The sequence below is a fragment of the Columba livia genome, chromosome 17 (assembly GCF_036013475.1).
Source record: "Columba livia isolate bColLiv1 breed racing homer chromosome 17, bColLiv1.pat.W.v2, whole genome shotgun sequence".
NCBI classification, from domain to species: Eukaryota; Metazoa; Chordata; class Aves; order Columbiformes; family Columbidae; genus Columba; species Columba livia.
In genome coordinates this window covers 1,567,242-1,580,219 of record NC_088618.1, presented here as the reverse complement: position 1 = coordinate 1,580,219, position 12,978 = coordinate 1,567,242, and the positions used below count along the sequence as shown (strand labels likewise).

The 12,978-nt window shown below is 42.6% G+C and overlaps 1 protein-coding gene across 2 annotated transcripts in view; it reads left to right on the top strand.

The window, feature by feature from the left end:
• Positions 1–1,525: 1,525 nt before the first annotated feature.
• Positions 1,526–12,978, top strand: part of SFSWAP (splicing factor SWAP) — a 30,723-nt gene continuing 19,270 nt past the window's right edge. Inside the window, exons 1-11 of one of the 2 annotated variants that reach the window (XM_065033354.1) lie at positions 1,549–1,951; positions 3,893–4,029; positions 4,410–4,532; positions 5,112–5,249; positions 6,630–6,715; positions 7,574–7,799; positions 8,254–8,369; positions 9,239–9,374; positions 9,966–10,203; positions 10,539–10,670; positions 11,008–11,101. In XM_065033354.1, coding sequence (XP_064889426.1) covers positions 4,523–4,532; positions 5,112–5,249; positions 6,630–6,715; positions 7,574–7,799; positions 8,254–8,369; positions 9,239–9,374; positions 9,966–10,203; positions 10,539–10,670; positions 11,008–11,101 — 1,176 coding nt within the window. In that variant the 5' untranslated portion in view covers positions 1,549–1,951; positions 3,893–4,029; positions 4,410–4,522. Of the gene's footprint in view, positions 1,952–3,892; positions 4,030–4,409; positions 4,580–5,111; positions 5,250–6,629; positions 6,716–7,573; positions 7,800–8,253; positions 8,370–9,238; positions 9,375–9,965; positions 10,204–10,538; positions 10,671–11,007; positions 11,102–12,978 lie in introns of both variants that reach the window. The other variant, XM_065033353.1, reaches the window with a different exon arrangement.

Genomic DNA, 12,978 nt, shown 5'->3' with positions numbered 1-12,978 from the left:
TTCTGTAATTGTGTTTTTTCCATTTTCGTCCTGTATCTGACTCACGCCCAGTTCATGTCCTTGTCTCACACATCCCAGTAAAACGCTCTGAAGTTTCCTCCTGACACTACCACCGACCACACAGCCCTTCTTGTGCCATTACTGTCTTTTTGCCGAACCGTTTGCATGACCAGACTTACGGACATCACAAAACCCCCGCCCATCTCTTCTAGTGCACGTGCGTTGCCCTGTCACACCGTTTGTGTGTTTCACTCCTGTACGGTGATGCCAAGAAGTTGCTCATAGAGGAAAACCCCAGGAATTCTGCCTGTGCTCTGGGCACCCGGAGTCTCTCACAGCACAGGCTGGGGATTAACTCCCACTGTGAACTGCAAAACACAACGTGCTTCTTTATGAAACTTTATTGTAACATACACAAACCAGCATGTTTCTTCAGACTTCTTAAACAGTGATGAAAACAATAATCCTGAGGCAAACAATACAGGGAATTTTGGCTGGGATTACACAGCTTTAGCAAAAATAGCCTAACATTTCTTTAAAACCCCGCTGAGCAGCGCAGTGCAGCCTCTCCCCGCTCGGCCCCCGTGCCCTCCAACTCCCCGGGAGGTGAGTCCCGCCGCCCCCACGTTGTTTAGACTTTTCGGTATGCACGTACATGCACACACTCAGTTTTTGTTCCCAACAATTTCTGTAACAATGGTAAATTGGGTTATTGTTGCACAGGACCACAAAAACGGCCTCTGCCCACCAAGGACATCTGTCCCAAAAGTGATGCGGATTGGAAGTGCACATTGCAACCCTTGTGCTCTCCTCTGTGTCAGAAATGCAACACAGCTACAAACATTGATGGTTGTTTTCTCATGTCCTTGTGTTGATTCCAACTCAACAAATTATTTGCAATCGTAAAAATCATTAACGGCGTGAACCCCAACACAGCACAAGGGCTTTTTGCTTTTCCCAGTCTTATAGAATAGAAAGGAATGAAACGATCTTCCCTTACTGGTATATTTCCAAGCCAAATACAGCTGTCAAATCAAAACAAGAAGGATCACGTATGGCATGGTACGGCACAGCCGGCATTGTGTTTAGAGCTCCGTGGAAGGCGGCGGGAGGTTGCCGGGCCCCGCGGGAGCGGCAGGAGCCGCGTGTCACCTGCGGGGAGGGAGCCCGCGGGGTCACGGGTGACACGGCGGCGACGGGACGGAACGGGGCCAGGAAGACGTGTCCCGTGGGAGGTCTGAGCCAACGCTGATCCCGCGAAAGCGGCCAAACCTCCCACGGCCCCAGCGACCGGGTCCCCGTTCGCACCCGAGCGCCTCACAGCCCCTCCTCCCCGTTCCGCACTTTCGTCACGGCCGTGGCGTCACTGTCGCCCTGCCCGCCCGGCAATCGGCTGTTGTCGCCGAACGCCGCGCTGCCCCGCCGGAGCGCGGAGCCTCCCGAGTCGCCTCCTGCGGCCATTGCTCCCTCAGGCCGCCCAAACCCGCGGCGAATCTGCTGCCCCCGCCGGAAGCCGGTCCGGCCGCTGCTCCGCCAGCGGAAGCGGAAGACTCGCCATTTTGTTTCGGGTGATGGCGACTGTGGTGCTCTGGAGCTGGGGAGTGTAGTGCGGGCCCGGCCTGCGGGGGGACTCGCTTCTCGGACAGTTGTTGTTACTGTGAGTTCCCTCCTCCTCGCTGCATCCCCTGGTGATGTACGGAGGGGCCGGAGGTTCTCGCCGGACCGCAGAAGAAGCAGGCCCGCCGCCCCTAATGTTGTTGTCAGGCGGGGGAGCGGCCCCCGGGCCCCCCGGAGGAGGTGGAGGAGGAGGTGGAGGTGGGAATAGCCGTGTGGAGCTGCTGGTGTTCGGCTATGCCTGCAAGCTGTTTCGAGATGATGAGAAGGCTCAGTACCAGGAGCAGGGGCGACACCTTATTCCTTGGATGGGAGACCCCAAGATCATGATCGATAGGTCGGTGTAACACAACCCCAGACTCTGCTGCGAGATCTCCTGTTATAGCCTCTTTCTGTTCCCCCCCTTATGCTGTGGGCAGGTGAGGGCGGGGGATGAGCCCCGGGCTGGCTCTGGCAGGTGTGTGCGGATCTTCTTCCCTGGCAGCGCTGGAGGCCGCTCCTCCTGGCACAGCGGTGCGGGTGCTGCTCTGGTGACTGCAGGACCGTCCCCCGGCAGCGGGAACTCGGGGTTCCCCACTCAGGCGTGCTGGGAGGTTCCCCTCCCTCTGCTCCCGTGTGCGCTGGGTCTTTCTGCTCCACGTGTGCAGGGCAGGGCTGGCAGGGGGGCTGGAGAGCAGGAGTGATCTGTTCGTTCTCAGTGCAAACCACAAACATCATCTTCTCTCACTTGGAACCAAGGGAGCCGTATTCCATGGGAACGCTTATTAGGCACTTTATGTGTTCTCTAAGCGAGAAGGGCGCAGTGCGAGGAGTAGAAAGGTGTTTATCCACCTCAGGGAGAATGAGGTTTTCTTATTTCTCCTGTGTAATCTGCCTGCAGGCTGTTGGTGGGATACCCCAAGAGCAATTCCTGGCCTAATTACTTTTTATTGTACTATCATTCACTGTATTAGGCAGAATGGCTTTGATTTTGGATGCTTGCTTTTCAAATTTCACGTCAGGTGGCTTTTTTTGGTTGTTCTGCATTAGGTACAAGTTCATGGCCAGAGAGAGTAACAGAATGTGCTTTGATGTTTCTTCTGGTCTTTAAGTTGTTCTGCAGTGCAGGGTGGGATTTGGAAATAAATTCGTTCAGAATGAATTTTCTGAATGTTTTCCTGGGGAGAGGGCAAAGTCAGGCTGGCTGTGTTGGAGGGGAGCACAGGAAGGGCAGTTTGGGAGTTGTGGCTGACCCTGAAAACCTCAGTGGGGAAGATGGAAGGATTTTGGTTTGAAAAGGATCACATGACATACTGCAGATATTTGTTCCCTCAGTTTCATTACTGCTTTGGTGCTATACATGACTCTTGTTTTGATTTGACACCTGTATTTGGCTTGGAAAGATACCAGTAAGGGAAGATCGTTTCATTCCTTTCTATTCTATAAGACTGGGAAAAATGAAAAGCCCTTGTGCTGTGTTGGGGTTCACGCCGTTAATGATTTTTACGATTGCAAATAATTTGTTGAGTTGGAATCAACACAAGGACATGAGAAAACAACCATCAATGTTTGTAGCTGTGTTGCATTTCTGACATAGAGGAGAGCACAAGGGTTGCAATGTGCACTTCCAATCCGCATCACTTTTGGGACAGATTTCCTTGGTGGGCAGAGGCCGTTTTTGTGGTCCTGTGCAACAATAACCCAATTTACCATTGTTACAGAAATTGTTGGGAACAAAAACTGCGTATGTGCATGTATGTGCATACCGAAAAGTCTAATAACCTACATTTATAAATTAAGGTAGCTTGCAATTACTAATCTTATAGGCTCCTCTGGAAGCTTAGGTTCCTTCTTATCCCCAGCAGCAGGAAGTCTTCATATTCACCATTTTGAGAAAAGCACATTGCTATGAGAAGACTTGGGTTGAAGTTTGCCTGTGGACAGAGCTTGATTAACCAGACCTACGTGTTTCATTACCTTTTTACTATAAGAATATTTACTTTCTTTGTTTTTGGTCTAGCAAGTTGGCACAAGTCAAGAGTTGTGTGTGGGAAGACACCTCAGCGGAGTCGAGTTTACTGTCACTTTACTTTTCAATCAGTTTCTCTCCCTGATGCGTACACATTATCCCAATGCAGTGCTTTTCCTGCAAAGAAAATGGTTTCTGCTTAGTAGAAAGGAACTGTACGTCATTGATCTTTGCCGTTTTTACGGTGAACCTCCTTAAATTGCATGTATATGTTACTGTTCCTATGTATGTGTGTCTCTCTATCACATAACCCAGAACTTATTTCCTCAGCCAAATGGCTAGGGGCCGAGCCTAGCCATGATTTTACCTGCAATGGACGCAAGTTTCTATGGTGAAGATATCTCCTGAGAGTTCGGGACTAGCAGAAAGAAGCGAGGAAATTTCGACCGTTTGGTTCTTACGGATAGGTATTTATGTATTCGGGTTTGTGTGAATGTAAGCTATTTGACTTTCCAGAAAAACGTATTTTGCAAGTGACATTGATTGGTTGGTTGAAGCACGTACGGTAAGAGCTGTTAAGGAAATGGATCCCACTTAAACTATTAAAAGATACCTTTGCCTTTAATTCTAATAATTTATTAGTTTCTTTGAGAGGAATTTAGACTATTAAACAAATTTTCGATAGTTGGTGACAAATGATTAGCAAAATTAAATGTAACTTCTAAAAGGAAAAATGCTTTAACATATAAGTACTTCTTTTCTTTTGTTTTTAATGGGTAAGTATTTAAGTAGTCGCATAAACCCAAGCCCTAAGTTTTTTGCATTGACCAGCTGTTTCATCTTGCAGGTATGATGGACGTGGTCACCTGCATGACCTTTCTGAATATGATGCTGAATATTCCACGTGGAACAGAGATTATCAGTTGTCCGAAGAGGAGGCTAGAATAGAAGCCCTCTGTGATGAAGAGAGGTATTTAGCCTTGCATACGGACTTGCTTGAGGAGGAGGCGAGGCAAGGTATTGCTCCAGGAAACTTCCTGAGTTTAGCACATGTTTAAAGAAATAATTATGAAATTAAATTTACTCCTAATTTTATACTCTCTTTTTTCTGATGTTATCTTGACAGTACCCAGTGGATTCGAAAAACGGGAGTCTTTGCGTATGTGAGAGGACCTCGGGATAGTTTAAATATAGAGCCACACAGAAATTGCCCAGATTCTGAGGGCAGACTGGGATTTCAGACCCAAAACCCCCAAAATAAACACATTCTGCTTTTGTAGTGTTGTATAAATGCAATTTTATGCTCTGGTATGCCTAATTACATTAGAGTGTTTTGATCCGCAGCCTTTATCTCTTCGGGAAGAAATAAATGGTCAGCATATGTACATGCTGTGTTTTTCTATTCAGTTTTTAATGACAGCTAAAATGACTAGGTGAAAACTTCTCGTTTAAAACCTAAAGTAAGAAATACTACTTTTCTTTTCTTTTTTTTTTAACAAATTAGCTTTTAAATATGTTCTAATGATTGGTAATTGCATTTTTGTTCAAGAGGAGGAATACAAAAGACTGAGCGAAGCTCTGGCAGAGGATGGTACCTATAACGCAGTGGGGTTCCGTTATGGCAGTGATTATTATGACCCTTCAGAACCCACTGAGGAGGAGGAGCATCAACCTGCGAAACAAAGAGGTGAGGAGTAAAAATAGCAAGGGTTCATTGAGAGGAAGAGCACAGCGCCTCTGTTGAAGGTTGAAAATGAGTGTTTTATTAAAATGCAAGTGAAAGAAGTCTCAAAGCATTTCAGCAGAGTCTCTATGGAACTGTGTTGCGGAGTTTTTGCGAACTTCTCTCTTGATGTGCTTAGATGTTTCCCTGCTGCGGCACAGTCGATACTGCAGTAGACAGCATAGGAAGTTTAATTCTGCTGTCTTGCAAATTCTTGTTCAGAAAAAAACAGTAATTCATCACATGGCTGGCTGTTAACACTGTGTTTCTGGTCAATAAGGAAAAGATCACAACCATAAAAAAGAGATGTTCTTGTTAATTACTGTTCTAAGTTTAGATTTTTGTCCTGTTACTAGCTATAAACGAGTCTGTCTTCAACATAGTGCACCCCTCTCTGTGGTCTTAAAAAATGCAGAATTCAGGTTCTCGCGTTCCCATCTTTAATTACGATAACTTTGCATTTTTAGTATGAAGTCTCAAGGAAGCTCTCAGGTGTTGTGTCAGGGCGGTGTCCGTGCCGCTTGCATTCTACCAGGGGTTCCTCCTGTACTCTTCAGTACTGACACCGAATTGCATTGTCTTTCCTGGGGTTTATTTTGTTTGATTTATTTCCACTTGTCTGGTAGGTTCTATAATCAATAACCAAATAGTTTCTAAGTTCTCTTTACATACGATTTGTCATGTTTCTTGTCACAGGGGTGTTTTTCATGTTGTGTGGATCTGTGTATATGTAGGGATAAGCCTACTTAAAAAGTGGGGGTGATAGAGAAGAACACGTTTGCAGTTTGGCTCCCACACCTTTTTCTACTGCGTAGCGATTAAAAAGGTGAATGTCCCCTCTCTGTTGGTCACTAAAAATGGAATCTGATGAACCTTATACGGTGTCTGTATTGTACGGAGACTTTGTTATGTCCTCTTAAAAGTCAATGAGATTGGTCAAGCACGACTTCCCCTTGGTGAAGCCGTGTTGACTGCCCCTAATGACGCTCTTATCCCTGATATGCCTTGGTGCCATCTCAAGGCATATGTCATGTGTGATGAGGCTGTTCTGTGTGTGTCCAGAGCTCCCGCAGTCAGGTTTTCACGCAGTTTGGGCTCTCTGATTTGTTGGGATGAAACTGGAATACGTTTTTCTTAAAGCAAGTAGAGTAGATAATACTGAAAGTATATAAATACAGTATATAATACTGTATTTAAATGTCTTCAGTGCAGATGCTGGCTATAGATTCACTTGAGCAATTCCTTGATTGCACATGCTTTTCATATACTTTAATATTTTTTGTTAACATTTGGGTACTTTGATGTGTTTTGTGCTATAGTATTTTATTCTGTCGTTTCCTGTAGAAGCGGCTCAGACAGAAAATGTAGAAGAAAATGAAGAACCTTTTGTGGCCCCTCCGGGACTGAACGTACCTTCTGATGTGGAGCTGGTATGTGTGAACATTTAACTCAACCTACATTTCTGTCAATTTTCAAGGAGTTTATGGTGCTTTATTGATTTTTTTTTTTTTTTCCTAAGTCTGGTGTGGTCTTTTAAATGATTCTAAAATAGTAGCTTAATTTCAAATGTTCTTTCTTGAATTCTTGAGTTCTGTCAAGTCTCTTGAATCTTTTTCTCACTGAAATTACTCCAGTTCTTATGCTAAGTGTATTTAATATCACTTGTGATGTTATTTCAGATAATGTAGAAAAAAGGCAGTTGTTTTTGGAATGGAGACTTACTGAGATGTCAAGGTTGACATTCCAGATGTGAAGGACCGTTAAGCCAAAAGGTTGCTTCTGTTCAGGAGATTTTTCTGAATTCTTTCTGAGTCCCGATGTGAAGGGGTCAGGAAATGATCAGATATACCGGCTGTTTTTAAGACTGGCCTGGGAGAAAAGCAGTGCTTCATTTCTAGCAAACTGAAATAACTTGGAAGTCTTAGCATACAGAAGTGCTTTCCTTCCTGTGATGTCACCAGAATTTACTATATAATGAGCCATAAACTTAATTGCAACTGGTCTGTTGTTCCTGAAGGGATCTGAACAGTGCAGTGGCAAAAATGTTTATGCTGATAGGAGAGGATTTGCGAAAGGAAATGAATGCGCAGCTAGGGAGGATTGGGACTGGTTTGATTTTTCAGCGCTGATATGCTTCCACTAGTTGAAAGTGATGATGAAGCGGAGTTGCTAGAGAAAGCAGAGCAGAGGGGCAGGGAACTGCTGCTCTTCTGCATTCCCTCTGGGGCTTTAACACACTTCACAAGCTGCTTAGGAAAATACAAATATATGTTATTTTACTCCCACAGCCACCAACAGCAAAAATGCACGCGATTATAGAGCGAACTGCCAACTTTGTCTGCAAGCAGGGAGCACAGTTTGAGATCATGCTAAAAGCCAAGCAAGCACGCAACTCCCAGTTTGACTTCTTGCGATTTGATCACTACCTCAATCCCTACTACAAATTCATTCAGAAGGCCATGAAAGAGGGACGATACGCTGCTCCTTCTGAAAATAAAGCGGACGAGAAAAAACGTGAGTCGTTGCTTGTCACACGGATGATTTCAGGATGTGAATCATTAAAACACCCACTGATTTTTTTTTGGCAAAGCAGCCATGTCTTTTTGTTGTGTTGCAATGGCAGTACTCTTATCATACAACTGAGATTGATGTGATGATTCAAAATTTTGGTTAAGTTGGGGAAGATTCTTGAAAGAAATGATTGTTTTGAGAAACTGTCAGGTACAAGAGCTGCTATGATCTTGGAGTTTTTGGAAACACTTGAATGGCTCCAATGGGAAGCTGCTCTGAGCACATAGATTTTAGTTTTATTGCTGGCTAGCAATATCTTGTGTCTTTGTTTTTGTGAATAAGCATATGTATTAAAACAGTAGGTTCCTAAGAACACATGCTTGTCCTGTACTGTCTCTCTCTCCTAATACAAATGCATAGCAAACCCAAATAAAATTCAGACACTGCTTTTGTTTAGACTCGAGAGTCAAATCTGAGGAAGAAGAGGATGATGACGATGATGATGATGGAAATTACCTGCATCCGAGTCTCTTTGCATCTAAAAAATGCAGTAGGCTTGAAGAGCTCATGAAGGTACTGATCTTACTGGAACTGCTTTCTACCTTGTAAAACAACTGACTCCTGGACACAAAAATTATAATATGCAGGTGTTACCATCTTTTGTTGACAAAGATGATTTTTTTCCTGGTTCCTGTCTTAGTAATTTTAATCTGCTTTGGTAAATTTTCAAGTCACCTTTCCTCTAGCACATAAATTGTTATTTTTCCATTTGTAAGGAATTATATTTCTATTTTTGATGCCCTCTGGTATTGAGGGCATCACTCAAGGATTTATCCCACAGAACCTGTATTGAAGCTGAAAAGATTAAGATATTTAATGCCTTCTGTATATAAGCTGAGAGGGAATGTTTTCTTTTTAGATTTTGGCAGATAAAGTGTTGACATGAAGTAATAGTTTCAGCAAATAATATTTCAGCGGAATTAATACTACTCATGAAGTGTATATTTGATTGGATGTGGGAGCTATCTTTATTTTCTGAGTTTGATCAGTGATGGGATAAAGGGAACGACAGATGCTGGTGCGCGTTTGAGGCTCTCCGAGAAATGGTGCTGTTGCTGTCTGATATTTAGTCAGGTTCTTTGTCTTATTCCAGCCTTGACAATAAATAAGAGCAGTAACCACCTTCTTGAAATGTGTATCATGCATTTCTGTTTACCTTAAAGTATTTTTGTTTAGTTTTGGTTTTTTTTTTCCTACAAATTTTCAGAAAATAAGTGGATTCTGATGTGAGAGCTACAACAATAACTTCAGTGTTGGTACAATATTACTGATGTGTATTAACTTAGATAGATTTGCTTTCCAAATTGGGTTGATGCTAACATGCTTTACATATGTACTTCAAATTTGAATCTTTTTTTTTTCTATTCTCAAAACGTTTTCAGCCTCTGAAGGTTGTGGACCCCGACCATCCCCTCGCAGCGCTGGTGCGCAAAGCGCAATCAGATAATAGCTCATCCACCCCCCAGTCAACAGACGGGGCAGCTGTGCAGACATCCCAGGCAGAATATTCCTCTGATTGTAAGTGCTTGTGGTGGGGCAGCTGGTGTGTCTGCAGGGCTTATGAAGGGATGCTGGTGGGAAGAAAATAACACTTGCTTCATACTGATCACTCCTAACTGATACTTATTCTTTTTCGATGTCCTGAATCCTTGAAGGTGCATTTTTCCCTAGTATCTGTTGAACCATTAGCTGTGTAGGAAAACCAGCACGGGGTGGCGGGTGGGCAGGCGGCGGGCAAGTCTTGGTCTGTGCAATGGTGAGCACTGGGCCCTTCCTGGTTTCTGATAATTTCAATCAGTTTCTACTAACGAAACCTAATGAATGCCTCTACTGCCGGATGTCAAACTGTCCTATAAAGTAATGTGCTATAAGGTCCCTTCTGATTCTGTCTCTTAATTTACATATTTCTTATTCATTCAAAGTGTGTTAATAAGAGCAGTTTTTTCTTTCCTTTGTTTTGTTTTTTTACACAAGAAATTAGATACCATTTCTTAAGGTGTGGTGTGAGTCTGGGTTCTCAATGTGTTTGTACTGCTGCAATAATTGGTGTTTCTTATTGTGTGTTTTTCTGCTAATTAGAAAATTGTTCTTACATTTCTCTTTTCATAGCAACTGTGGCAGCCATGTATTATAGTTACTATATGCTGCCCGATGGAACCTACTGCCTCGCGCCTCCACCTCCAGGAATAGACGTTGCCACGTACTACAGCGCGTTGCCCGCAGGGGTGACGGTATCGAGCGCTCCGGGGGTGGCGACCGTCCCCCCGCCCCCCGGCACGACCCCCCCGCCTCCCCCTGACGCCAGTGACAGCAGCACCGGCCTGACTCCTACCACAACCTCCACAAGGTACCGCTGACACATTGGCTTGTTGGTTTGAAGGGGTCTCGCTCCTGCACTTCAATATGAAATATTTAGTAAGGGGTTTATTATTGGGGATTCCTCAGGAGCATCTGCCAGGGTTTCTACAGTGTGGCTTTGATGGCCACATTGTGGTCTTTGATATTGTACATGGTTATTATTACTCGGCTACTATGAAGTTTTTGCGTGATGGAAAATAAAGTTATTTTAACTGCGTAATGAATCCAGAGGGCAAAGCTGTATGTGATGTTTTTTGTTAAAACAGGACTCTGAAAGATACTTATGTTCTATTTATAAAAATGTTGTACTTCTGATGTTTTCAGCACAATTACTCCGGTGGTTGCCATTATACCTCCACCCCCAGATATCCAGCCTGTCATTGATAAGCTTGCTGAGTATGTTGCTAGGAATGGGATAAAATTTGAAACCAGTGTTCGTGCCAAGAATGATCTCAGGTAAGAGGAAATGTTATTTTAACTTCTGTTTTACAAGTTGAAGTTTTCTTTTTTAAACATATTAGCGGGACATATCTCAAGAAGAGATGTACTGCATTTTTTAATTGGAATTCAGGGTCCTACTTAAAGGTAGTGCCAGAGCGTTATTGTCCAGATCCTCAAAAGAACCAGCCTAACAGAACATGTTCTGAATGTATATCCTCTAGGTTAGACGTAAGCTACAGTGCTTCCAAACATGAAATAGTGTTCCATCTGCTAGAGAAATTCAGATGGCAAAGCGTTGTTGGCATTTACTGTGTTCATGGGCATTTTCAAATATTGAGTTTTCTTTTAACAGATTTGAGTTCCTGCAGCCGTGGCACCAGTATAATGCTTATTATGAATTTAAAAAACAGTTCTTCCTTCAAAAAGAAAGCAATGACAACTGTCAGGTACGTGTGTGGTTGTATATACTTATATTAAAAATGCAGTGTGAAAAGAGGACTTGCTTATGTGTTGTGTTACCATCAGAAGTTTTAAAATAGAGCTCTGATTTATGGAGAAGCTGTTCAGCAAAGGATATGAATGCTTGTTTTTGTTGATTTGTAATGTTGTGTAGCATTTATGGAAGGATATGTGAGGTGGTGCGATATTTAGTTCTTGCTTTTTAGTATAAGCAGATGCTCAGTGCAGTTGTAATATAAAATAGCAACCTGAGAATCCTTTGGTTTTCTATACAAGGGCATATATGCTTTGTGGAGGTTTAGAGCTGTGTAGGATTGGGATTAGTGTTGTCAGAAAGGGTAGATGTAGCTTCTCGTATGCCTCATGGGTCTTTGTAGAACAGTAGCACAGTAACTAAACTACTTTCCTGACCTGCTTTTACTGCGGGAGGTTTTGTTAAAGGAGAGTCCTGTTGTAAGTGACTGAAACTGTATTGGAGCTTCAGAATCTCCCATCAGATTCCTACTTGCTTTGCTTCTTCTAGTCCATGTTATTAGAAGATGATACTGACTTGTATCCTTGTTGTTAACTGTTCTTGTGTGAGCTGATCTCATTAGATTGTTCTCTTACTGAAAAGAAAATTGCAAATAGTATCAGAAATACATGATCTGATGTTAACTTTTCATGGGAAAGAGCTATTTTTTTTTTAGGCCCTATGTCATTTGTCATCTCAAGGCTTAGATTGGGGAGCCTTAAACTGAAGAAGGTAGGCCTGTGGGTAAACTCCTCAAAATTGCTTCGTGGAAAATGAAGAAATTCAATACTAGTTGCTCGTTGAAAAACTTGTGTCTAATATTTTGTTTCAATAGTGAAAATGTTATTGAAAACAGTATTTGTAAAGATAAGCTGTGGAAATATGATCTTATTCAGTTGATAAGTTGTCCTGTACCACAGTGCTGACTGTTATTGTAGAATATCTTAATCGCAGATTTGAATTCATAATACTTACATAATTAATAAGGCCTTGTTAACATTTATTTTGGGGGGAAATTGCGCACTAAGCAAAGTGTAATAATAAGGGATTCATTTTAAGCGTTAGAATGAGTTGCAGTTAACAAGCAAGCAGAAACTGGTTTGAGTCCCTTGGGCTCATGTATAGCAAAACATATTTTCCTACTGCATGGTTCTGTAGGTAATACCATTCTCTTTCATTTTTTAGAATAATGATTTCAATATTATCTTTATGCTTTAGTAATGTACATACAGGCAACTAATGCAATTGATTGTTCTCCTTTTGGCCATTAAAGTTAATAAGAAATTTGTACTCCTGGCTTCAGCAAATACAGGGTGAAGTCCCTGATTTCCTTGTGTTTTTCCTCTCTGGGGTTTTTCAGAACTGAGTTTTTTGCTCAGGGAATGGCTGCAGGCGGCAGTGAAAGGGTCTCTTCCATACCTGGTTATTTCAACGTGGAGAGTACTTAACAGCAGCCAGTGGAAAGTGACCAAACTCTTCATTGAGAGCGGCTCATTTAAATGTTAAATTACTTAATGTCATCCTCTGACTCACTATGTAAATATTTTTAATGTTTTACAGTATCCATCTGAATTATTTTTTCCCACTGTGAGTTTAGAGGCTGTCTTGAATGATTCGGTCCTGTAATACTAGACCAGTTATTCTTTACTCATTTGAAAATCTCAGCACATCTGTACTGTATCAATTTAATGCCGCAAAAAGCATTGATAGACCCAATGTTCTTCGGCAGAATGTTGGAACAAATCAAACACCTTAACCTCTGTTGATCCCTGTAAAACTTAATTTTGTAAAGAAGGTATCATGCAATTGTACATTAGGAAAAAATGTCATAAGCTTTAATTCTGTCACTGT